This window comes from Xenopus laevis, chromosome 2S (genome assembly GCF_017654675.1).
Source record: "Xenopus laevis strain J_2021 chromosome 2S, Xenopus_laevis_v10.1, whole genome shotgun sequence".
NCBI classification, from domain to species: Eukaryota; Metazoa; Chordata; class Amphibia; order Anura; family Pipidae; genus Xenopus; species Xenopus laevis.
The window spans coordinates 6194905-6218470 of record NC_054374.1 but is presented as its reverse complement, the minus strand read 5'-3'; the positions used below and the strand labels follow the sequence as shown (position 1 = coordinate 6218470).

The following is a 23566-nucleotide window of genomic DNA, read 5'->3' as shown; positions in this document are numbered from 1 at the left end:
ATTTAGGAAAGGAGCTGCCATATAAGCTTGGTGTGACATCACTTCCTGCCTGTGTCTCTCCCTGCACTTACAGCTCTGAGCTCAGATTACAGCAGGGATGGGAGGAGGGAGGGAGAGAGGAGCAAACTGAGCATGCTCAAGCCCTAGCCCTGGAGGTTTAAACTGAAAACAGGAAGTCTGATACAGAAGCCCATGAAATGTGCTGTTTCTTTTGACAGAGGACTCAGAGCAGCATTACTTTGAGGGGCTACTGGTGTATTTATATAGACCTTTCTGATAAAGCTTACTTAGTTTTAGCCTTTCCATCTTCCATTAAGAGCCTCCTTCATTGTGCATGAAGTCACATACCTGGCGTGTACTAGATTCCCATGTTGACTTGGGGTATGGATAATTCGGAAAACAATTGTAAATATAGTACCTATTAGCCAGAATACTTTCCAGAGAATGGATCTTTCTGTAATTTGAATCTTTAAACCTTAAGTCTACTAAAAAATCACCTAAACATTAAAAAAAAAAAACAATATACTTGTTTTGCCTCTAATAAGGATTAATTAAAAGTAGAACCCCCATTTTACGTTTTTGACTGGACCAGAAAAAAAATGCTGTAAAATCCAGGAAAATATAAAATCAGGGAAATGTAGTATGTCTAATATATAGGTGGGAGCACAAAACAACAATGTAAAATTAGGGAAAACATAAAATCAAGGGATGTAAAATTGAGGTTTCACTGTTTATCTTTTTTTTGGATCAAGTACAAGGCACTAATGATGTGCTGATCGGTTTAGCCGCGGGTTGTGTGGGTTTTGGCCCGACTTTGCACCCCCATTTTGCGGGTGGCGGGTCCGGGTTAAGCTCTTCTTCCTGCTCTCCCCGCCTGCCACCTTGCACTGTTGGCTTCTGACTTACTACTTCCTTTTTTTATAGACTCGCGCCTGATCGCCACGCCCCTTTTGTGACATCGGTGGGGCGGGTCTAAAAATGGAAGATGGAAGGAGGGTGCGGGGGGAAGGAGGGTGCGGGGGGAAGGAGGGTGGGTTAGGGTCGGGAAGACTGAAGGAGGGTGCGGGTTGAAGGAGGGTGCGGGTGGAAGGAGGGTGGGTAAGGGTCGGGTTTTACCCGACCCGCACATCACTACAAGGCACCGTTTTATTATTACAGAGGAAAAAAAGGAAATAATTTTGAAACATTTTAACTATTTGGATAAAATGGAGTCTAGGTGAGACGGCCTTCACATAATTCTGAGCTTTCTGGATAACAGAGCCTCTACCTGGTAAGAATAACATGAGGCCGGGGGGGTAACCCAAATGATTTGTGATATGTTACCGTTTAGTCTACAGATAAAGACACTGCACAAAAGCAAAAGATATGAAAACGGTCTTTCTGAACTGACAGGTATAGAGATAATGTTCCCTCACATACAGGAATAAAGGATCTGTTAATCAGTTACTGTATTGATTACATTAATATAACATTTTAGTGATTACATCAGTGGCAGATTGAGATGACCTTCGGCTGTTCCATTCTATGTAGTGTATAATGACATATGGAACGGACATATATTATTATAATACACAAAAGCTATGAATATTTTGTAAATTATATCCTTATAAACGGTGAGTAGTGATGTCATCAGTTATAAACGGTGAGTTCTGATGTCATTTCTGTTACATGACTCACTAATATTTATGTATTATAATTAATAAAGTACCCCCAGTTGTAAAATATGAGGATATTAGAAGTTACCTCGGAGTTCCATGACCTGTATAAAAACACTCGGCCTTCGGCCTCGTACTTTTATATGGTCATGAAACTCCTCGGTAACTTATAATATCCTTATATTTTACAAGAGGGGCTACTTTATTCACTATATAAAACAGTGTGACCAATCACATAGTCAGTTCACAAAATGTGTTTAAACACACACAGGCTGAAATACAACAACATTTGCAGAACTTCTACACTTGCTGAATTGTTTTGTACATTTCTGAAATGGGGCACATTTACTGCAATTTCAAGTGGCATCATGCGGCACCCGAAGATTCAGTCCCAAGTTGAGTCCAATCGGGTTGTTTATGGGCTACATAAAAGCTATGGGGGCTTAACCCTTTAACCCTTATTAAGCAGAATTGCTGTAATATCTTAATTTAAGTATTGCTGAGAAAGCATTATCCTTTGGCTGATCACTGGGAATCATTTGTATTGTAAGTGTAAAGTCCCTTGCACGCCCCATACTAGTGATCAGTTCTATAGGAGTGAACTAGTAGTGCCCCTGTGTGCAAAGTGCAAACTGCTCCATGTGATCATCAAGTGCAACAGTTCCAAGGACACAGAATGCTTTATGTAAGGATTGTTTTTTCCACAGTGTATTTAAAGGAGAACTAAGCCCTAAAAATGAATGTGGCTAAAAATGCCATATTTTATGTACTGAACTTATTGCACGAGGCTAAAGTTTGAGCTTGTCAATAGCAGCAATGATCCAGGACTTCAAACTTGTCACAGGGGGTCACCATCTTGGAAAGTGTCTGTGACACTCACATGCTCAGTGGGCTCTGATTGGCTGTTGAGAAGCTAAGCTTAGGGCTCGTCACTAATTATCCAGCAGAAAATGAGCTTCCCTGGCTGTAATATAAGCTGATGCTACAGGGTGCCTAACATTTGCCACCCCTAAATGGGATACAACTTTCCTTCTCCTTTAAAGGGGTGGTTCACCTTTGAGGTATGTATAGTATGTTGTAGAATATCTGATTCCAAGCACCTTTGCAATTGGTCTCCATTATTATAGGGATGCACCAAATCCAGGATTCGGCCTTTTTCAGCAGGATTTGGATTTGGCCAAATCCTTCTGCCTTGCCAAACCGAATCCTAATTTGCATATGCAAATTAGAGGCAGGAGGGAAATTGCGTGACTTTTTGGTCACAAAACAAGTAAAAAATATGCAAATTCGGATGTGGTTCAGTATTCAGCCGAATCTTACGAGAAGGATTCGGCCGAATCCAAAATTGTGGATTCAGTGCATCCCTAATTATTTATATGTTATACTTTTTAAGTAATTTGCCTTTTTCTTCTGAATCGTTCTAGCTTTCAAATGGGGGTCACTGACCCCATTTAAAAAAATAATGCTCTTTAAGGCTACATATGTATTGTTACTATTTTTTACTCCTCTTTCTATGCAGGCCTCTCCTATTCATATTCCAATCAATGCATGGTTGCTAGGGGAATTTGGACCCTACCAACCCGGTTGGCTGAAAATACAAACTGAATAAAAAGCTAAATAAGTCAAAAACCATAAATAATAAAAAATGAAAACCAATTGCAAATTGTTTCAGGATATCCCTCTCAACATCTTACTAACAGTTAAATCAAAGATGAACAACCCCTTTTAGCAAAATAGGAATGTTCCTGCCCTTTATATATGTGAGTCCATTAGAGCAAACCCTATATAGAGAGCCAACCCAGAAGATCAGTGTCTCAAGAAATGGATCTCAAATGTTTATGGACATTTAGCAAGAATACATTTTCTGGGGAATCAATATGAGTTATGATAGTTTCAGGGCAGCTAATTGAAGTCGTTTATGGGCAGTATGAGTCATGTGGAAACCATCAGGCAATGGGTTTTGGAATCGAGTCCAATAATACAGCCAATGTCTAATAAATATTTCACACTTTCTTCCTACAGGAAGCTCAGATCAATTGGTTGTGTCCTACTTTAATAAAATCATATTTATTATGTATATAAATCCCTGAACGTTTCAGAATCAATCCGTTTGTTGGGTTAGGCCCACAAACACACTGGACGGCACTGATCAAAAGAGCCACAGAATCTCCAGCGTCAGAATAATGCTATTTTTACACTGGTGCAAGAGATTTTACAGTGGGAGGCACTCGAAGGGTTAAATTATGGAACTGGAATTTTTAATTAGTCTTCACTCCTATTGGTTTGTAATTTTTTAATGATTCAGAGGGGCAAATTCACGAAGTTTCGTAGTTGCGCCAGCGTCCGCTTCGCCGCACTTCGCCAGGCGTATTTTCGCCAGCGCTACGCAAATTCACTAAAATCCGAAGTTGCGCTCAGGGGTATCGTAAGGTTGCGAAGTTGCGCTAGCGTTAATTCGCCAGGCAAAGCGAAGTTACGCTAACGATGGTTAATTTGCATACAGCGCCAAATTGAAGTTACAATGGAGGTATATGAAACATCACTACACAAGCCTGGGAAACCTTCAATAAAATGTTTATTTTGCCCTACACATGTGCCCACTGTATAGTTAAGTTGCCATGAGTTAGGAAATGTAGGGGGGAAGGAGGGGAGCCCCAAAAAAAATTTCGAACTTTTTCAGCCTATCACCCATAAAAAGTGAAAAAGCACCAGCGTTTTTTGGGACTTAGAAAATTTTTTAACTTTTTTTGAAGCAATCCCTATCTACTCTATTGCACTTCGCCTGGTCTGAGGTGGCGAAGGAAGTCTGGCGTAAAAGGTAGCGTTCAGAATCATTTGCGCGTTAGTAAATTTGCGTAGTTACGTCCGTTGCGCAAATTCGCCAGGCGTAAGGGTGCGAAGTAACACTAGCGAATTTACGCCAGCGTTCATTAGTGAATCGGCGAATTAACGGAAATGCGTAATCACGCTAGCGTTAGGCGCTTCGGCATTTAGTGAATTTGCCCCAGAGTCTCTTGCCTGATGAAATGCTGATTGACAGCATCACTCACCCCAGAAACCAACATAATAGGTTGACTGCAAGTCTTTAATTTTTATTATTCTTTTATTACTTATCTTTCTATCCAAGTCCTTTGTAACCCATCTTTCACTCTGACATTCTTACTGTGGTATGGTTGCTAGAGTTATTAAGGCCTAGCAACCAGCAAAATCACCACTGTCTACAACATACTAAAATTTAAAGGGATACTGTCATGGGAAAACGTTTTTTTTCATCATCAGTTAATAGTGCTGCTCCAGCAGAATTCTGCACTGAAATCAATTTTTCGAAATAGCAAACATATTTTTTATATTTAATTTTGAAATTTGACATGGGGCTAGACATATTGTCAGCTTCCCAGTTGCCCCAGTCATGTGACTTGTACTCTGATAAACTTCAATCACTCTTTACTGCAAGTTGGACTGATATCACCCCCCTCCCTTCCCCCCCCCCCAGCAGCCAAACAACAGAACAATGGGAAGATAACCAGATAGCAGCTCCCTAACACAAGATAACAGCTGCCTGGTAGATCTAAGAACATCACTCAATAGTAAAAGCCAAATCCCACTGAGACGCATTCAGTTACATTAAGTAGGAGAAATAACAGCCTGCCAGAAAGTAGTTCCATCCCAAAGTGCAGGCACAAGTCACATGACTGGGAGCAGCTGGTAAATTGACAATATGTCTAGCCCCATGTCAGATTTCAAAATTGAATATAAAAAACCTGTTTGCTCTTTTGAGAAATGGATTTCAGTGCAGAATTCTGCTGGAGCAGCACTATTAACTGATGTGTTTTTTTAAAAAAAAAACATGTTTTCCCATGAGAGTATCCCTTTAAGGAGAACTAGTCAGCACCCATAACTGAACCACATATGCCAATAATACCTTCAATCCAACTGATATTAGGGGGAAGCGTATGCTTATTTGAATTTTGTAAATAAACTGAAGTCTATGGGAGACGGCTGTTCTGTAATTCAGAGCTTTCTGGATAGCGGGTTTCTGGATAACGTATCCCATGCCTGTACTTATGGCTGTCTGCCAGACAATGGCATGTTACTATACGAGTTTGAAGCTCTTAATTATTAAGCTCTAAATTTTATAAGAGAAGAACAGTAGAACTTGCTATTTAGCCAGAATGACTTCCGTCAGGGATTGTTAATTTAAAGCTTGGGTTTAAATGTTGGTAACTACAGAAGCAGACCTTTTCAGGTGTAAGGTTTTATAGGGGGTAAAACTACAAGACCCTAAACCACAAAGCAGCTAGACTTATAAGCGGTGGTGAGAGTTGCAGTCCCAGGGCTAATTGTAATCTATCCCAGTGCTGTATTATCAAATCATATTATACACATATTCTGTTCTTGCAAAACTGGGCCACTGATTTTAAAACTGTGTTCAACTCACTATTGCTTGTCCATTTCATTATGAAAGTCGAAAGAATTCCCAGGTCACAGTATCCAGCACTAACAATAAAAACAATTTGCATGATAGATCAGTAACTTGGGGAAGCCCATTTATCAAAGGTCAAATATTGAATTCATGTGAATTTTTTTAATTCGAACATAGTCACAATTCGACTGGGAGCTTAAGTAAAAAATAAGAATGTCTAATATTCCATCTAATAGGTCCGACCCGAAAATTCTAATCTTATTCAATACATGCGAACCAAATTTTTTTCCGAAAAAAAACTTGAATGTCAGGAAGGCTCCAAATCACTCAACGGACCTCTGCCATTAACATAGGGATGCACCGAATTCAGGATTCGGAAGAGATCCCCTGACCAGAAATACTGCAGCTCTAACTGTAACAGGAAGAGATCACCTGACCAGAAATACTGCAGCTCTAACTGTAACAGGAAGAGATCACCTGACCAGAAATACTGCAGCTCTAACTGTAACAGGAAGAGATCACCTGACCAGAAATACTGCAGCGCTAACTGTAACAGGAAGAGATCACCTGACCAGAAATACTGCAGCTCTAACTGTAACAGGAAGAGATCACCTGACCAGAAATACTGCAGCTCTAACTGTAACAGGAAGAGATCACCTGACCAGAAATACTGCAGCTCTAACTGTAACAGGAAGAGATCACCTGACCAGAAATACTGCAGCTCTAACTGTAACAGGAAGAGATCACCTGACCAGAAATACTGCAGCTCTAACTGTAACAGGAAGAGATCACCTGACCAGAAATACTGCAGCTCTAACTGTAACAGGAAGAGATCACCTGACCAGAAATACTGCAGCTCTAACTGTAACAGGAAGAGATCACCTGACCAGAAATACTGCAGCTCTAACTGTAACAGGAAGAAGTGTGGAAGCAAAACTCTGTCTGTTAATTGGCTAATGTGACCTTACATGTATGATTTGTTTGTGTGCACCGTGAATCCTACAATCCCAGGGGGTGGCCCTTATTTTTTAAAATGGCGATTTTCTATTTATGATTACCCAACGGCACATACTACTCAAAAAGTATATTATTATGCAAATGGTTTATTTACATGAAGCAGGGTTTTACATACGAGCTGTTTTATGTAATAAATTTTATAGAGCCCCACATTGTTCAGGGTTATAGTTTTCTTTTAAAGCCAGAGTCCAGCTACAGACAGAGGATTGCTGCCCTCCCTGGAGTCCAGAGAGTCTCCTATCAGTGGCTCTATTGGTGAATGCACTACTGGCCTATCAAGCCCAACAGGGAACCCACCAGCCTGAATTCTGGAGGGCCGCAACACAGCTGTGTGTTATACTACTGCTTCTATTATTATAAATGCTTGATAAATCATGGGGAACTTTTATTAGTACAGTATAAACTACACTTGCTCCATGTGAAAAAGTGCAACACGTGTATCATTTGGCACTACATAAAGGTTAAAGGGCGACATACAGGGATAATGGATATCCTTTCATCGTAACATAAAGTGCTCGCTGAAGCTTTAGCTGGAAACAAACTAATGTCAATGAATAAAAACTGCTGCAGGATTTATATATTTCCTCTAATATTCCCATCCGCACACACTCACTAATTACTCCTCTTGGGGAAGAACTATCCCGAGAAACAATCGCTTTCCTTGGCTGGAAACATGAACACAAACCAGTAGAATAACACGGCATTGATTGATGAAGTGTGACAATTTCTACAATAGACGGATAGAAACTTCCCCCATACCCTTAATTAGGCTGAAATGCTGAGAGCACAGTTTTAGCGGATCTTATTTAATTTATAGCTTAGGGATATGAAAGGAAAGAGGGGCGTACCCAAGGTCATAGCATAGTGCATATAAATAAGGATAGGGGTCACAGGCTAAATCATGTTAGTGCTTTTCTCTGTCTATTGTTGAGTGTGTGACCTATATGTTGGGCTCTTCATTGTCCAACCAGCGTTTAGTTGTGCAGGGATTCCAACCCAGACTTCTACACCCCTTGGCACAGGGCATTAGGGTTGCCACCTTTTCTGGAAAAAAATACCGGCCTTCCTATATATTTAGCTTTTTTCCCTATTAAGAACATTGAGGTCACCATCATTTTTACTGGCCAGACCGGTAAAATACTGGCCAGGTGGCAACCCTACAGGGCAGGTATCATAAATCCCCAGCAATCATTTACGCTTGATCCACATGCAGACGGCAAAGACTCCATCAAACCACTGGCAGCGGAGATGGGGGAGACACGGCTGGTAATGGATTAAAGGCATCCAGAACGGAGTCGTTCCACTGAGAAGCTTCACTAAAGAGAGCAGCTAAAAGCATTAACCACTGCCATTATCTAGGAAGCGCAATATAAAAGCAATATAAAGGCAAATAGGATATACTTCTTCTTAAAGGTGATGAGCGAAGCTTCACAAACACAGAGAGGCACCGTGTGAGCTTCACCCCCGGGGATAACTCTGGCCAGACAGCAAATTGATTTTACGAACAATAAAAGGGGCTCGCAAGATATTGTACTTTTACTGGCAGCAAAGCTCAGGCTATAAAGCGGGCAGATTAGCACTATCCTCCAGCTGCTGTGCAGGATAAACTCAACAGAAGGGACCGAAGCTGAAATAAAATGAGCACGGGCATGAATGAAATGTGAAACACAAATAACCGGAGCAATGGTTAAAAGCAGCACAAAGGCACATGCAAGCTCACAACATGCAGAAGAGAAGATCAGCCTTACTATAGGTGCAATTACAGCAAAGCCGGAAGATCAACAGAATTTCCATGTCCCCAGCATACAGCCATGACTCGCTTGACTTCCCATCACTTGCCGGCACAAGCCTATGTGTTGTCTCCAGCACAACAGCACCCGGCTAACATACAGGCACCCACACACCATGCAATGGGGAGAGGAGGGAGGGACCAGGAGGTGGAGCAAGGAAGGGAGGAGTAGACAACGCTGGCATTTTAAACAGGCATTTAGTGAAGATGCTGTTTTTCCTTTCTAAGCCTAGCAACAACAGCTTGTCCCCCACTGTGCCGAAATCAATTTGAGACTCACCGGAGCGTGTAAATGAAAAGAGCGAGAGCAACAGATACAGAGGTCTCAGAGATCAACACCGTCAACTCATTACACCAATAAACCCTAATGAGAGGGGACGAAAGGCAAACTAACTATGACGTTACGGAAAGTCATAGCACAAAATATAGGGAGACGGAAAGGGTGGAGGCAGGGGCGTAACTACAGAGGAAGCAGACCCTGCGGCTGCAGGGGGGGCTCAGGGGGTATAGGGGGCCCCATGAGGCCCAAATTGATGAGCAATTTTAAGATTTATTGATAAAAAAGGACAATCTCTGGCTATGTTGGGGGCCCTAAAATTAATTTGCTGTGGGGCCCAGTAACATCTAGTTATGCCACTGGGTGGAGGCATCTTTTATTATGAATTCAGATTTGCTGGAGAGGCTGCAAGTTTAACGATCGGTATTTACAGGTCAGGGGACTAATATGAAATAGTCGCAGGCCAAAAAAAATGACACAAAATGACCTTGAGGAAACGTATTTCATGCATGCACTCCCTCAATTCCCTACACGATAATATACACTGCTCATTTATTAATAGCGGGCGGAGTGCGTAAAGGGTGCAAGGCATAGGTCTCTCCAACACAAGGGCATGCTATTCACTTTCAGGACACAACTTGCACTCTATATAATGGGGGGCAAACATCTGCCCCTGACAGTGGCAGAGAAAATATAAAGAACAAGATGCACTGAGGCTTTTGCACCCACTTTCTTTTATTTTGCATCTTGTCCCCCTTTAGGCTGAACTACACGTGCGTCTGTCGGATGCGAACTGTGCACGTTGCGCCTTCATCCAAGAGTCGTGTAGTCAGATGCAAGCAACACGTCTTCTCGCATGCGCTTCCTCTCAGCGCGTCGGATCTCAAGAAGACGCATCGTGTAGTTCCAGCCTTAGTAAAAGCTCAATTATATAGGCAGTTTTTGAAAATGCAAAACTGCATTTAAAATAATGGAATAATGGAAAAAGAGAATAACAGGATAATATTGGTACCTTCCATGGTAACAGACCGAGGCTGTTCCTTTGACTCCTTGGGCCCTTTCACTTTCAGATCCTGAAAAAGAAAACTCCATTCAGAAAGGGGAAGGTAACCGGAAATATGGCAACACTAAATTAAAATAAATAAATGTGGCGATATACTGTTCTACTGACTGAAATGGAAAGAGCCTGCTCTGCGTTGAATATTGCCTTCAGAGACCACCATTAAAGCTCATCTAGTGGCAGATTCATCAAAGGTGGAATTTCGAATTGATGAGAATTTTTCTTTTTACTCTAATAAATTCGAATATACTCCAACATCGAATGGAGGTTAAGAAACAATTTGAACGTCTAATATTCGATCGAATAGGAACGATCAGAAAATTTGATTCGAGTTTTCTCTCTGAAAAAAATTTGAATGTCAGGAAGGCTATGAACAACTCCAAATGGCTCAACAGACCTCTGCCATTGACTTGTACATGAACATCAATATTCTAATTTTGACTGTTTCCATGATTGAGTTGTGATACATTGACATTCGAATAGGGGGATTCAATTCGAATGTGTGAATTTTGACACCAAAAAATAAAAAAAATATTCGAATTCTAATTTACCATTTCACCCTTTAATAAATCTGCCCCTTAGTGATGGCTCTTGTTGAGGTGCTTACCCCCAAGAGCATGCTGTTATTTCACTCTTTAAACCCTTTGTGCTAAGGGCAGAAAGTACATTGTTTTCCGAAACCTGAGCAGGATCAATGATAGAGCGGTAAAGACGTCTCAGATATCGGATCCATTTTCTAAATGACCTTCAGTTTATTCCCCATCCTATACACTGACATAACTACAAGCCATTCATTACTGGATGCCGATACTGCATCCCCTACAATAAGTCTCCTTCCCCTGAGCATAAGTTGCTTGTCTTATACGTGTCAACATCTAAAAAGTAATAGTCCAATACACTGTAGAATAAACGATTGCTTAGAAAGGTGAATTTATTGGCTCATAATTTAGAGCAGACAATAAAAATGGGAACGTTTCGGGCCTCGCAGGACCCTTTATCAAGCCTCCTGCGAGGCCCGAAAAGTTCCCATTTTTATTGTCTGCTCTAAATTATGAGCCAATAAATTCACCTTTCTAAGCAATCGTTTATTCGACAGTGTGCTGCAGTGTATTGGACTGTTATATTGAACTTGTAACCCGCGGCAGGGAGGATTTAACACTGTACAAGCGCCTGGTCCTAAGGGATCCATTACGCAAGGTTAGAGCACTCCATCATTGTGTGGAAACATCTAAAAAGTAGACTGTAAAAAAGTAAAGGTAATGTTTGTAATGGAGCGACTAAAAGGTGGGAATACAATCAAATGTTCACTGGATTCTGTCATGATTTTTATGATGTATTTTTTATTTCTAAATGACACTGTTTACACTGCAAAGAATTCACTGTACAATATAAAATGTCATCTCTGAACCAGCAAGTGTATTTAGTTGTAATATTGGTGTGTAGGTGCATCTCAGGTCATTTTGCCTGGTCATGTGATTTCAGAAAGAGCCAGCACTTTAGGATGGAACTGCTTTCTGGCAGGCTGTTGTTTCTCCTACTCAATGTAACTGAACGTGTCTCAGTGGGACCTGGATTTTACTCTTGAGTGTTCTTAGATCTACCAGGGAGCTGTTATCTTGTGTTAGGGAGCTGCTATCTGGTTACCTTCCCATTGTTCTGTTGTTTGGCTGCTGGGGGAAAAGGGAGGGGGTAATATCACTCCAACTTGCAGCACAGCAGTAAAGAGTGACTGAACTTTATCAGAGCACAAGTCACATGACAAATGTGCTGCAATTCTAATTCAAAAAAATTATTTTCTAAAAATGTATATGTAAATATGGATGCTATTAAAAGTACTTTCTGTCTGGCCGTGGAGTAAATATATTGTATTGGCCTATAATTAAGTGCTGGACGGCACAAAAAGCGTAAGGCTAGGTTTTGATTTTTTGCTCTAAAATAAAGTTTTCAGTTTTTTTTAGGGATGCAGCGAATCCAAGATACGGTTTGGGATTAGGCCTTTTTCAGCAGGATTCTTCTGCCTGTCCAAACCGAATCTGAATTTGCACATGGAAATTAGGGGTGAGGAGGGAAATCACGTGACATTTTGTCACAAAACAAGGAAGTAAAAAATGTTTTCCCCCTCCCACCCCAATTTGCATATGCAAATAAGGAGTCGGATTTGGTTCGGTATTTGGCCGAATCTTTCTTGAAGGATTCGGGGGTTCGGCCGAATCCAAAATAGTGGATTTAGTGCATCCCTAGTTTTTTTTTTTTATAAACCTGTTTGTGGGATCTGTGATTGCCAGCTGTTTTTCTCCTTTGACTATATATTACTGGGCCCCACAGCAAATAAATTTTAGGGCCCCCAACATATACATAGATAGTCTCGTTTTACTAATATATGTTGAAATCGCTCATTATTTGGGCATCATGGGGCCCTCTACCACCTGTGCCCCCCTGGAGACGCAGGGTCCGTTTCCTCTGTGTGTCTGGCTGATTATATTCTCTGCACTGCTCATTCTGACTACTAAAACAATGTAGCATAAGACCTGCTAGACCAGAGGACAGAAAGGGAAATTAAATCTAAATTTTAATCGTAATTACATTAACCTTTTAACCGCTGGAAAACAATGTAACGAACGTTTAATAGAACTTAGTTTTCTATACCAAAAAAACAGATTTTGGGCCCCGATCCTCTTTAATAAATCGTACAAATCTGACTTGACCGAAATAGGGCAAAATGTAGAGTTGTGATGGAAATCCCCTGGTGCTTGTTTATTAGAGGGAGGGTTAATGTGGCTCACACAGTGATTGCAGGGTTAAGTGGTGGGTGACCCGTCCTCACCTCGGAGATTTTAAAGAAATGGATGTTGGACTGGCCGCATTTCTCTGCCGTCTCCAAAGCAAATTTGTAATTATCCACAAAGGCCTTGTACACCCCCAGCTGACTGGCCTGTAAGATAAAAGGGGAGACAAAGGGCAGGGGGTCAGTCATGAAACATTTTGTGTATAACATGCACAAATTCCTTCAGTTCCCTGGACAAATCACAATAATAACAACAACCATAAAATGAAGTCATTCATTCAGCCTCTGAACTAGAATCTTACCCCGTTTCTATGGCAACCGATTTGGGCAATGGTTTAAGACAGGCCTGGGAGCCACAAAAGCCTATGAAATGTTTTATCTCCTGCGAATTGCAACCCTCACAGAGCCCAATAATAATGTTTTAAATTTTAAAAAAAAAAAAATGACATTTCCCATTAAAATAAAGAAAATATATGACAGTTGCACCGATACATGTTTTACTAACGGAACTATAGTATAACAACTACCCTTAATCTAAAATGGTACATTTTGGCATAAAAATATGCTTTTAAAAGGTCAGAATTCCCTTGTACAAATGAATTGACATGTTTTTGAATAATTCTAAACAATTTATACGCAGTGCAGTTGTGTAATGTTAAAACTCCGTAGAGATCTGCTAAAGAATCAATATATCTGCTCCTCTATAGGCAGAAATATAATCATTCCTGTTTATTAGTATGTGGAGACACAATGACCTTCCCAAATATCCCTTTATTTATCCCAAAGGGGAGGCTGCAAGTTTCAGGTTCCTTTACATTCAGTAGTATAACAATAACAGGAGGCAATTCTCCCCGATTGCTTCTCAAAACCTGTAGTAAAACACTTAGGGGCTGATTCACTAACTTCAAGTGAAGGATTCGAAGTAAAAAAAACTTCGAATTTCGAAGTGTTTTTTGGGCTACTTCGACCATCGAATGGGCTACTACGATCTGCGACTACGACTTCGAATCGAACTATTCGAACTAAAAATCGTTCGACTATTCGACCATTCGATAGTCTAAGTACTGTCTCTTTAAGAAAAAACTTCGACCCCCTAGTTCACCATCTAAAAGCTACCGAACCCAATGTTAGCCTATGGGGAAGGTCCCCATAGGCTTTCCTGAGTTTTTTTGATCGAAGGATATTCCTTCGATCGTTGGATTAAAATCCTTCGAATCGTTCGATTCGAAGGATTTTATCGTTCGATCTAAGGAATAATCCTTCGATCGTTCGATCGTACTATTTGCGCTAAAATCCTTCGACTTCGATATTCGAAGTCGAAGGATTTTAATTCCCAGTCGAATATCGAGGGTTAATTAACCCTCGATATTCGACCCTTTGTGAATCGGCCCCTTATTGTGTGAATGAAGGGGAACAACAGGGAAACATAAAGGGTAAATGTTTCTGGAATGATGTGGGTCGCCCATAGGAAAGGGAAATTCAAGAAAGATTTTATAGGAACTGGAGGATATCTGTGGATTAATGAGAAGGCTACCCCAGGAGCCCATCTAGTTTTTTCAATTATTATTTCCTTCAAAAAAATGTTTTTTTTATCTGCGCAGCTGGTCCTGGGTCCAGTCGGGCCAGGTGTATAACAAATGGGTTGCGGATAGAAGTTCCGGGTGCGGGAATAGACGCAGGTCGGCGGTTCTGCAGGTTTGTGGGTCGGGCCGCAGGTCTTCTCAATAGCGATTTTTACTCCTTTTTTTTCTGATCACGCCTACTTGCGATGATGTCACTTCCAGTTTACAATGACAGCACTTCCTGATTCTTGATGGTCAACGGGTCGCAGGTCCGGGTTGCGGATAAGGTACTTGCGGGTCGGAAGTGGGTCCAAGCGGGTACGGTTGCGGATTGCAGGTTGCGGGTTCCAAAAAATGGACTCTGGAGTGAATTCCGCCACTCTCCATTCATTTCTATGGGATATTTAAAAGAGTATTTATCAATGGGTGAAAGTGAAAGTTCATCCTTTGATAAATAAGCCTTTCAAAATCCCATAGAAATGAATGGAGAGTGGTCGAATCTCACTCTAGAGGACTGTGGCGATCTCTAACTTCACTCTTTGATAAATATACCCGTCTCTTGTAACTTGGCCGGTAAAATGATGCTTGATGTTATTAATAGGAGAAAATGGTAAGAATATAGGAGGGCCGATATATTTTTTTTCAGAAAAGGTGGCAACCCTAGGCCAGGCCCGAAAGAAATTATTGCCCACTGAGAAATATCATAGTGGGAAAGAAAACCAGTTTACATAATGAAGTATCTCTTCCCACTCACATCTGATATTTTATAACAACATCAGCATTTTTATAAGAGTCTTATATGGCAGCAAGATGAGAGGTCTCGTACCTGCCTTTATAATGCCGCACTTGGTGCAGAGGCACGGGTCAAACAATACAAACGCCGGCCCTGACCACTATTAATAATATATGTGGCACGTGAGCTCTTGTGGTGCTTAGTCAGCAGTCAGGTTAATAGTTTTGAAGAATGATTGCTGGTAGATTGCTAAAAGTAGAGAAACATACCTCTACAGACTGGATAAAGGAGATTCAAATAATTAACCTGCTTTTTGAATATGTTAATAATAACAAAATGCAGACAAACAAAGAACAACACAGACTGTATTCTATAGTGGAGCCCAGAGGTGAGGTAGCCCAATCCAACCAGCAAGCCAGATGCCCACAGTTCTCTTCTGCCCAAAAACCTGTACCCCTTTCCTTTTAGGGCCTGTTTCGTTTTAGAGCCCCTTTCCTTTTAGAGTGAGCCCCTTTCCTTTTAAGCTGGCCATAGATGTTGAGATTTTTAAAAGATCAGATCCTGAGACAACGATTATCTCTGAACGATCGTACGAATTTACCATCAACTAAAAAGACCAATTTGGCAGGAAAACAAAGGGGAGCTGCCTGCTTGGCCCTGCAAACATAGATACATTGCACTGGGACCGGCAAAGATTTTTTTGACCTGGCCGATCTATTTCCTGACAGATGTTGGCCGAAAAATCGTAAGATGTACGATCGTTCGAATCCCACTAACCGCACGATAATTTCGAAGGATCGGTCGGGCTTCCCTAAAATCGGTCGTTCAGCAAGAAGAATTGCCGCGTCTATGGGGAGCTTTAGAGTGAGCCCCTTTCCTTTTAGAGCGAGTCCCTTTCCTTTTACGGCCCCTTTCCTTGTACGGCCCCTTTCCTTTTAGAGTGAGTCCCTTTCCTTTTACGGCCCCTTTCCTTGTACGGCCCCTTTCCTTTTAGAGTGAGTCCCTTTCAGGGCCCCTTTCCTTTTAGAGCGAGTCCCTTTCCTTTTAGGGCCCCTTTCCTCAGGTGCTTAAACTGAATGACTTTCTCCTGCCCAAAAGGTCCCGTATCCAATGTAGAAATAAACCAGTAGCAGACTTGTTGAAGTGAAATAAGTGGATTTGTTGTTTATTTAGCCCATGTACATACATGGCTAAACATTATTTTGTATGTACATGGGCTAGAGATCTGCCCAAAAACGATTTAAGCTGGCCATTGATGTAAAGACTTTTAAAAGATCTTTTCGTTATCGTGAGAGCAAGATTATCTTGAAAAGATCGTTTAAATGTATGATTTGTCCGTCAACTAAAAAGACCATTCCAAGCGATATTGCCAGGAAAACTGAGGGGAGCTGCCTGCTTGGCCCTGCAAACATGCACGATTGCTCGATTCCCACAAACTTCACGATAATTTGACGGATTGGTTGGATTGCACTAAAATCGGTCGTTCACCAAATCTTTGAGTCTATGGGGACCTTATAAGTTGTCTATTGGGCAGGTTTGATTTTAACATCAGATTGAGAACCACATGAGCTCTTGACGTTGATCCTTGTCCCAACAGCCCCTATTCCCGGTCATTGTAATACAATCATTTGGCCACCCAACAAAGAAATGGATCTACTTTATAAAAAAAATCCTTATATGGCAGGGCAAGATGTGAAGCTAGAGGTGCAGTTGGAAAGTGAAACATTCTAAAGACTTACCAGCTTCTGGAAGAGGTGTCCTACAGTTGTCGTGTTGTCAAACTGCTGCACAATGGGACATAGTTTGTCATAGAAATCCTTGTGCATCTGATAGATGTCTTCAATCTTGTAAAAAATATCATTTATTTGCTGCAAGGTTAGCACAGGCTGGGAAGTGCTGGCCGTGGCCTTCAGAGGCTTCATTGGCTGAAAGCAAAACATATATACAGTTCAGGTGCTTGTATACTGCAAAAATAATAATCCTTATGCAAAATGGATAATAAGGAAATGGACTAATTAACCACATAAATATACTGGGTCCAAACTTTTCTCATTGCAGTGTACGATAATGTTAACATTGCTTTGCTACGAGATTCCAGGAATGTTTTTGTGGTATTCTTATGGTTCAAAGGCAGACAATCTTTTTAAATCCGCTAGTTCTGTGAACTAACCACTATCTACGGATACTCCCCGGGTGCTAGTCGGAACAATTTTGAACAGTTTATCAGAACAGGTATGGGATCCATTATCGCGTTATCCAGAAAGCTTCGAATTACAGAAAAGCCTTCTCCCATAGACTCTATTATAAGCATATAATCTAAAGTTTAAAAAATAATTTCCTTTTTCTCTGTAGTAATAAAACAGTATCTTGTACTTGATCCCAACTAAGATATAATTAATCCTTATTGGAAGCAAAACCAGCTTATTGGGTTTATTTAATGTTTATATGATTTTCTAGCAGACTTAAGGTATGAAGAGCCAAATAACAGAAAGACCAGCTCCCAAGCATTCTGGATAATGGGTCCAATACCTATACATGTATGCACAACTTTAGGGTTGATCTTCATGGGTTAGATTGATTTATCTGTCCCACAAAATCTTGCCACCGAAGTGCATGTGACAGCATGAGATTTTGTGGGATGCAGCACAATCTGACCCTCCATGCTGTAATGTAAAACCAGATCATGCCAGAGGGTTGCTTGTTTCTATAAATCAACATCCATAAGACCCAAACAAGCCCAACTGTACCTTGTCAGATGAAAATGCAAGGGGTGTCAGATGGCAAATATTCATATAATATACAGATCAGATGTTATTATCAGCTCCAACTCTGCCTGTATTATGTCTAGCTTCTGACACACAACTTTCCATTCCTTTCCATTTTGCCATGTCGTTCCCCAACTGTTTCGCTCTCTCTCTCTCTCTTTGGGGTAAATTTATCAAAGAGTGAAGTTCCGCCACTAGAGTGAAATTCCGCAGCTCTTAATTCATTTCTATGGGATTTTGAAAGGCGTATTTATCAATGGGTGAAAGTGAAAGTTCACCCTTTGATAAATACGCCTATAAAAATCCCATAGAAATGAATTAAGAGCTGCGGAATTTCACTCTAGTGGCGGAATTTCACTATTAACTTCACTCTTTGATAAATATACCCCTAAGAGAGCAGAGAGAGAGAGAGAAAGGATAGATGGATATAGACAGATAGGTAGATTACATAGATAGAGAGATAGATGATAGAGAGATGGATAGAGATAGAGAGATGGATAGAGAGAGAGAGAGAGAAAGAGAGAGATGGGTAGAGAGAGAGAGATGAATAGATAGAGGAGAGAGGGTAGATGATAGAGGGGTAGATAGAGAGATAGATGAGAGAGAGAGAGAGAGAGAGAGAGAGAGAGAGAGAGAGAGATGAGAGAGAGAGAGCGAGAGATGATATAGAGAGAGAGCGAGCGAGAGATGGATAGAGCGAGCGAGAGATGGATAGAGCGAGCGAGAGATGGATAGAGCGAGCGAGAGATGGATAGAGCGAGCGAGAGATGGATAGAGCGAGCGAGAGATGGATAGAGCGAGCGAGAGATGGATAGAGCGAGCGAGAGATGGATAGAGCGAGCGAGAGATGGATAGAGCGAGCGAGAGATGGATAGAGCGAGCGAGAGATGGATAGAGCGAGCGAGAGATGGATAGAGCGAGAGATGGATAGAGCGAGAGATGGATAGAGCGAGAGATGGATAGAGCGAGAGATGGATAGAGCGAGAGATGGATAGAGCGAGAGATGGATAGAGCGAGAGATGGATAGAGAGAGAGATGGATAGATAGAGGATAGAGGAGAGAGGGTAGATGAGAGGGGATAGATGATAGAGAGATAGATGATAGAGAGGGATGATAGAGATAGATGATAGAGAGAGGATAGAGGGGAGATGATAGAGAGATAGATGATAGAGAGATGGATAGCTAGAGAGATGGATAGATAGATTAGAGAGGAGAGAGGATAGATGGATGGATAGATAGTGGATGGAGACAGACAGACATATAGATAGTGGATGGATGGAGATAGATAGATGATAGATATAAACAGACAGACAGATAGATTATAGATGGATAATAGACAGACAGAGAGATCCTCTTTTCTATGACTGCAGGGGTGTGGTGGTAGGTTTAAGAACTTGATGGAATATTAGAAGGGGAAACATCAGTGGTAAATGGGCAGATCTCCTTTGGGCAAAAAAGAAAAACATGATACTTCCCATTGTATTTTTTCCACACACACCTTTCTTTTTTGTAAAGAAATAGGACATTTCATTTGCCCAGCAGTTACTGTAAATAGTTTAACTGCAATTTAACCATCTACAGCACAGAAAGGATTAAACAAGCTCAAGGCACAAAATGTCTCAATGTCTTATAATATTAAAATATTTTGCTTATGGGTTGAGTGCAGAGGATTTCTTGTATTGGTCTCTATTAAACAAGCAATTGCCTTGGAAGCATAAAACAATTTGCTGTTCCACTTGTATTGTCATTTTATCCCATTCAGACTGAACCAATGAAAACGTGGGGTTCAGTCTCCACCGATAGAACAACGAGGAATGAAATGAACTAATTAGTCGTGTGGCCTGTGTATTTTATAGCCGCTTGGTGCCCAGTGGATGTCTATATTATATCTCATCATCATCATCATCATCATCAGGGAATCATTTGTAATAGAATTATTACTGTAACAAACCCCATACTCCCTGGATAGGACACTGTTAGGAAACAGGACATAATTACTCCTAATACAACAATTAATGGTTTTACACAAATACAAATCTTCTGTTGCTCTCATGAAAAGCAAATGAATATTAATGGTCAAGTAAATGTCACACTCTTGGCCCGACTTCCCTTTAACACTTTCAGTTTAGTTAAACCACAAAATACTTCATTATTCCTCAGTAGAAATCATTGTGTAACAGGATATTTAGTTACTCAATTAAAACCTACCCCCGGCGCTGCTTTTCATCAGGAACATTTCCAATTCAGTAGCCGGCAAAGCTCAGAGGGGCTGCAGAGTTACATGCGATTGTCTCGAGCAGAACATTTGGGGTCTGTTGTTGTGAGGTTACGAGATGATGGGGACACCTCATTAGATCAATCAAAGCTGCTCCCACTGAATATGAACAATATAACGTTGCCAAATCCAAGCCGAAATCTGCAGATGCCAATGTTTTGTTGCCTTGAGCTTGTTTAACCCTTTCTGGGCTGTAGATGATTAAATTGCAGTTAAACTATTTAACTGATGGGGAAATGTCCTATTTCTTTACAAAAAAAGAAAGGGTGTGTGTGAAAAATTACAATGGGAAGTATCATGTATTTGTATGTTTTTCTTTTGCTCCAAAGGTGATCTGCCCATTTACCACTGATGTTTCCCCTTCTAATTTTCCATCAAGTGCTCAAACCTACCACCAAACCCCTGCAGTCATAGAAAAGAGGATCTCTCTGTCTATCTATCTCCATCTCTCCCTCCACTTCTCCATCTCTCCCTCCACTTCTCCATCTCTCCCTCCACTTCTCCATCTCTCCCTCCACTTCTCCATCTCTCCCTCCACTTCTCCATCTCTTCACTTCTCCATCCCTTCACTTCTCCATCCCTTCACTTCTCCATCCCTTCACTTCTCCATCCCTTCACTTCTCCATCCCTCCACTTCTCCATCTCTCCACTTCTAAACCTCTCCACCTCTCCATCTCTCCACCTCTCCATCTCCCCACTTCTCCACTTCTCCATCACCTTATATTGGATACTAAAAAAATGCAAGTAGCAAACTGTTCCTTGGATTTCCATAACACAGTACAAATTATACTTGTGTAAGAAAAGGGAATTCAAAGAACGGTTTATAACTTCACTTAGGTATCATTTTATTTCTAAAAGTTGGGAGGTATGTTCAAATGGGGGTGGGTCACTGACCCCATCTAAAAACAAGGCATTGTTATTGCTACTTTTTATTACCGTACTCTACCTATTCAGTCACATTTCAGTCTCTTATTCAAATCAATGCATGGTTGCTCGGGGAATTTGGACAATATTTTTTGAAATATACCCCGACATGGACTTCAGGTTTCTAGACTAACATGCTAAAAGGGAGTGGAGATGAGGGCCACTGTATGTAAAATGAACGCTGCAGAGCAGTTAAATAACATTAGGGTGAGGGCACACAAGCTGCTTCTCTCTGGAGCCGATATCTGCACAGTAACAGGAAAGTTTCGCTTTTATATCAAATTTCAGTATTTTAGAGAGAAACCTACTCTAAGCAACTTTGCAGTTAGGAGCAAGGGTTGGAGCCAGACACTAATACCAAGTAGTCTGTTATAAGGGGCTTCATGAAATCCTATTGTAGGTGTCACTGCATGTATCTCCGTGCAGGCCCGGACTGGCAAACTGGGGGTTCTGGCAAATGACAGGGGGGCTGCAATAAGGTCCCATAGAAAGTCAGTATTTAGTGGGCTGGTGGGGGCTTTTTGGGCCTCTATGTGGGCTGATTGGGCCTCTGTGTACCTGAAATGCCAGGGCCTAATTTAATTCTCAGTCCGGACCTGTCTCCGTGTCATTCCCTAACCCACTGTATGTATAACAGAAAGGCAGGGAACTGTGGTCTTCAACAAGACTGAGCACTCAATTTACTATTGCACTCAATTTTTTATAGATGCAGTGTGAGGTTGTTGGGTGCCAGAGAGCCGGAGCAACACTCCTCTATCATAATGCAGCAGACACAGGACTGTAAAGCACAGGCAGCACTGCATTCAAAGTTGGGTACAACCCATTGTGCTCCATTCTAGGGTGCAAACTATAGGGCAAGGCAGGCCCGGACTGGCAATCTGTGGGTTCTGGCAAATGCCAGAGGGGCTGCTATAAGATGGCTCTGCTCGGGGTGGCCAGTTGGGTGTCAATTTTTTATCCGGGCCTGCCCTTGAATGGGCAAATCCTTGCTTAAGGCTGCGGGCCAGTCTGAAATTGAAAACGGGCCACAATTGACCCGCGGGCCGGAGTTTGGACATGCCTGACCTAAACATTAAAATGGGATACTTTTCTGCTGCTGTTGACAAGCAATAACCTGTAGAGTTTGAACTAGGCATTAGTAAAAACAAGAGAATCCTGGTTTTCTTCAGCAATACTTCATTCCCTTTAAAATACAGAGAAAGGATTATTTGCCCACATCTTTACTTACACCTTTGAACTATAAATACAAGTGGTAACCTGATTTATTTACAGCTGCAGAGCTTGGATGGGCTTCTGAAGTTCTGTTTTGTGAAAAATTGTTCCTCCAACTCTTTACTAATAAGCCTCCAAATCTCCTGTACCAGGACCCCAAACCGAAACATGTTATTTTACTGATATAAATAGAGTTATGTGTTGGGCGCACAAATAGTAGGTACTTACCAGCAGTAGAGCTTCCAGTTGGTTTATATAAATTTCTTCACTTGCCAGAACCCCCGACAGGACAAGTTGTCTCATCAACAGGCCCTTGTCCGACTCACTTTCCCCCTGATAATCACAGAAACATACATGTTACACAAGAAATATTATGCAGATACATTTATGTATTACATTTACTTTATAAGTCCAACATACATGCACAGTATAATAACCTAACAGGCTTGGTTACAGGGAAGCAGGGCCAGCAACTTCTGGAAACCACCAAAACCAATCTCTTTCACTTACACCCACTTCTTTTTTTAATCCATAAATGCAATATTCTCAGAAATATCTTGTATGTGTGAAATGTAGCTAATCCAATCAAGCAAGAATATTCTAAAACGATCAGAATAAAACGCAAAAAAACGAGTAAAGCTTTGCCCCCCCAGTTACTCTGAGATAATGGAGGGAAGTTAAAGGGATACTGTCATGGATACTCAACCCACACCCGCCCGCGGGGAGCAGTGCGAGGTCGACCCGAACCCCAAAATGCAACAATAGTGCTGCTCCAGCAGAATTCTGCACTGAAATCCATTTCTCAAAAGAGCAAACAGATTTTTTTATATTCAATTTTGAAATCTGACATGGGGCTAGACATATTGTCAATTTCCAAGCTGCCCCAAGTCATGTGACTTGTGCTCTGATAAACTTCAATCACTCTTTACTGCTGTACTGCAAGTTGGAGTGATATCACCCCCTCCCTTTCCCCCCCCCCCAGCAGCCAAACAAAAGAACAATGGGAAGGTAACCAGATAGCAGCTCCCTAACACAAGATAACAGCTGCCTGGTAGATCTAAGAACAACACTCAATAGTAAAATCCAGGT

General features: G+C 41.3%; 1 protein-coding gene across 5 annotated transcripts in view; it reads right to left on the bottom strand.

The window, feature by feature from the left end:
* Positions 1-23566, bottom strand: part of abr.S (ABR, RhoGEF and GTPase activating protein S homeolog) — a 225708-nt gene that overhangs the window by 79262 nt on the left and 122880 nt on the right. For 4 of the 5 annotated variants that reach the window (NM_001094131.1, XM_041583185.1, XM_041583186.1 and 1 more), the window contains 4 exon segments: positions 10174-10234; positions 13046-13153; positions 17041-17226; positions 22706-22810. In NM_001094131.1, the coding sequence (NP_001087600.1) occupies positions 10174-10234; positions 13046-13153; positions 17041-17226; positions 22706-22810 (460 nt within the window). 5 annotated transcript variants of the gene reach the window in all.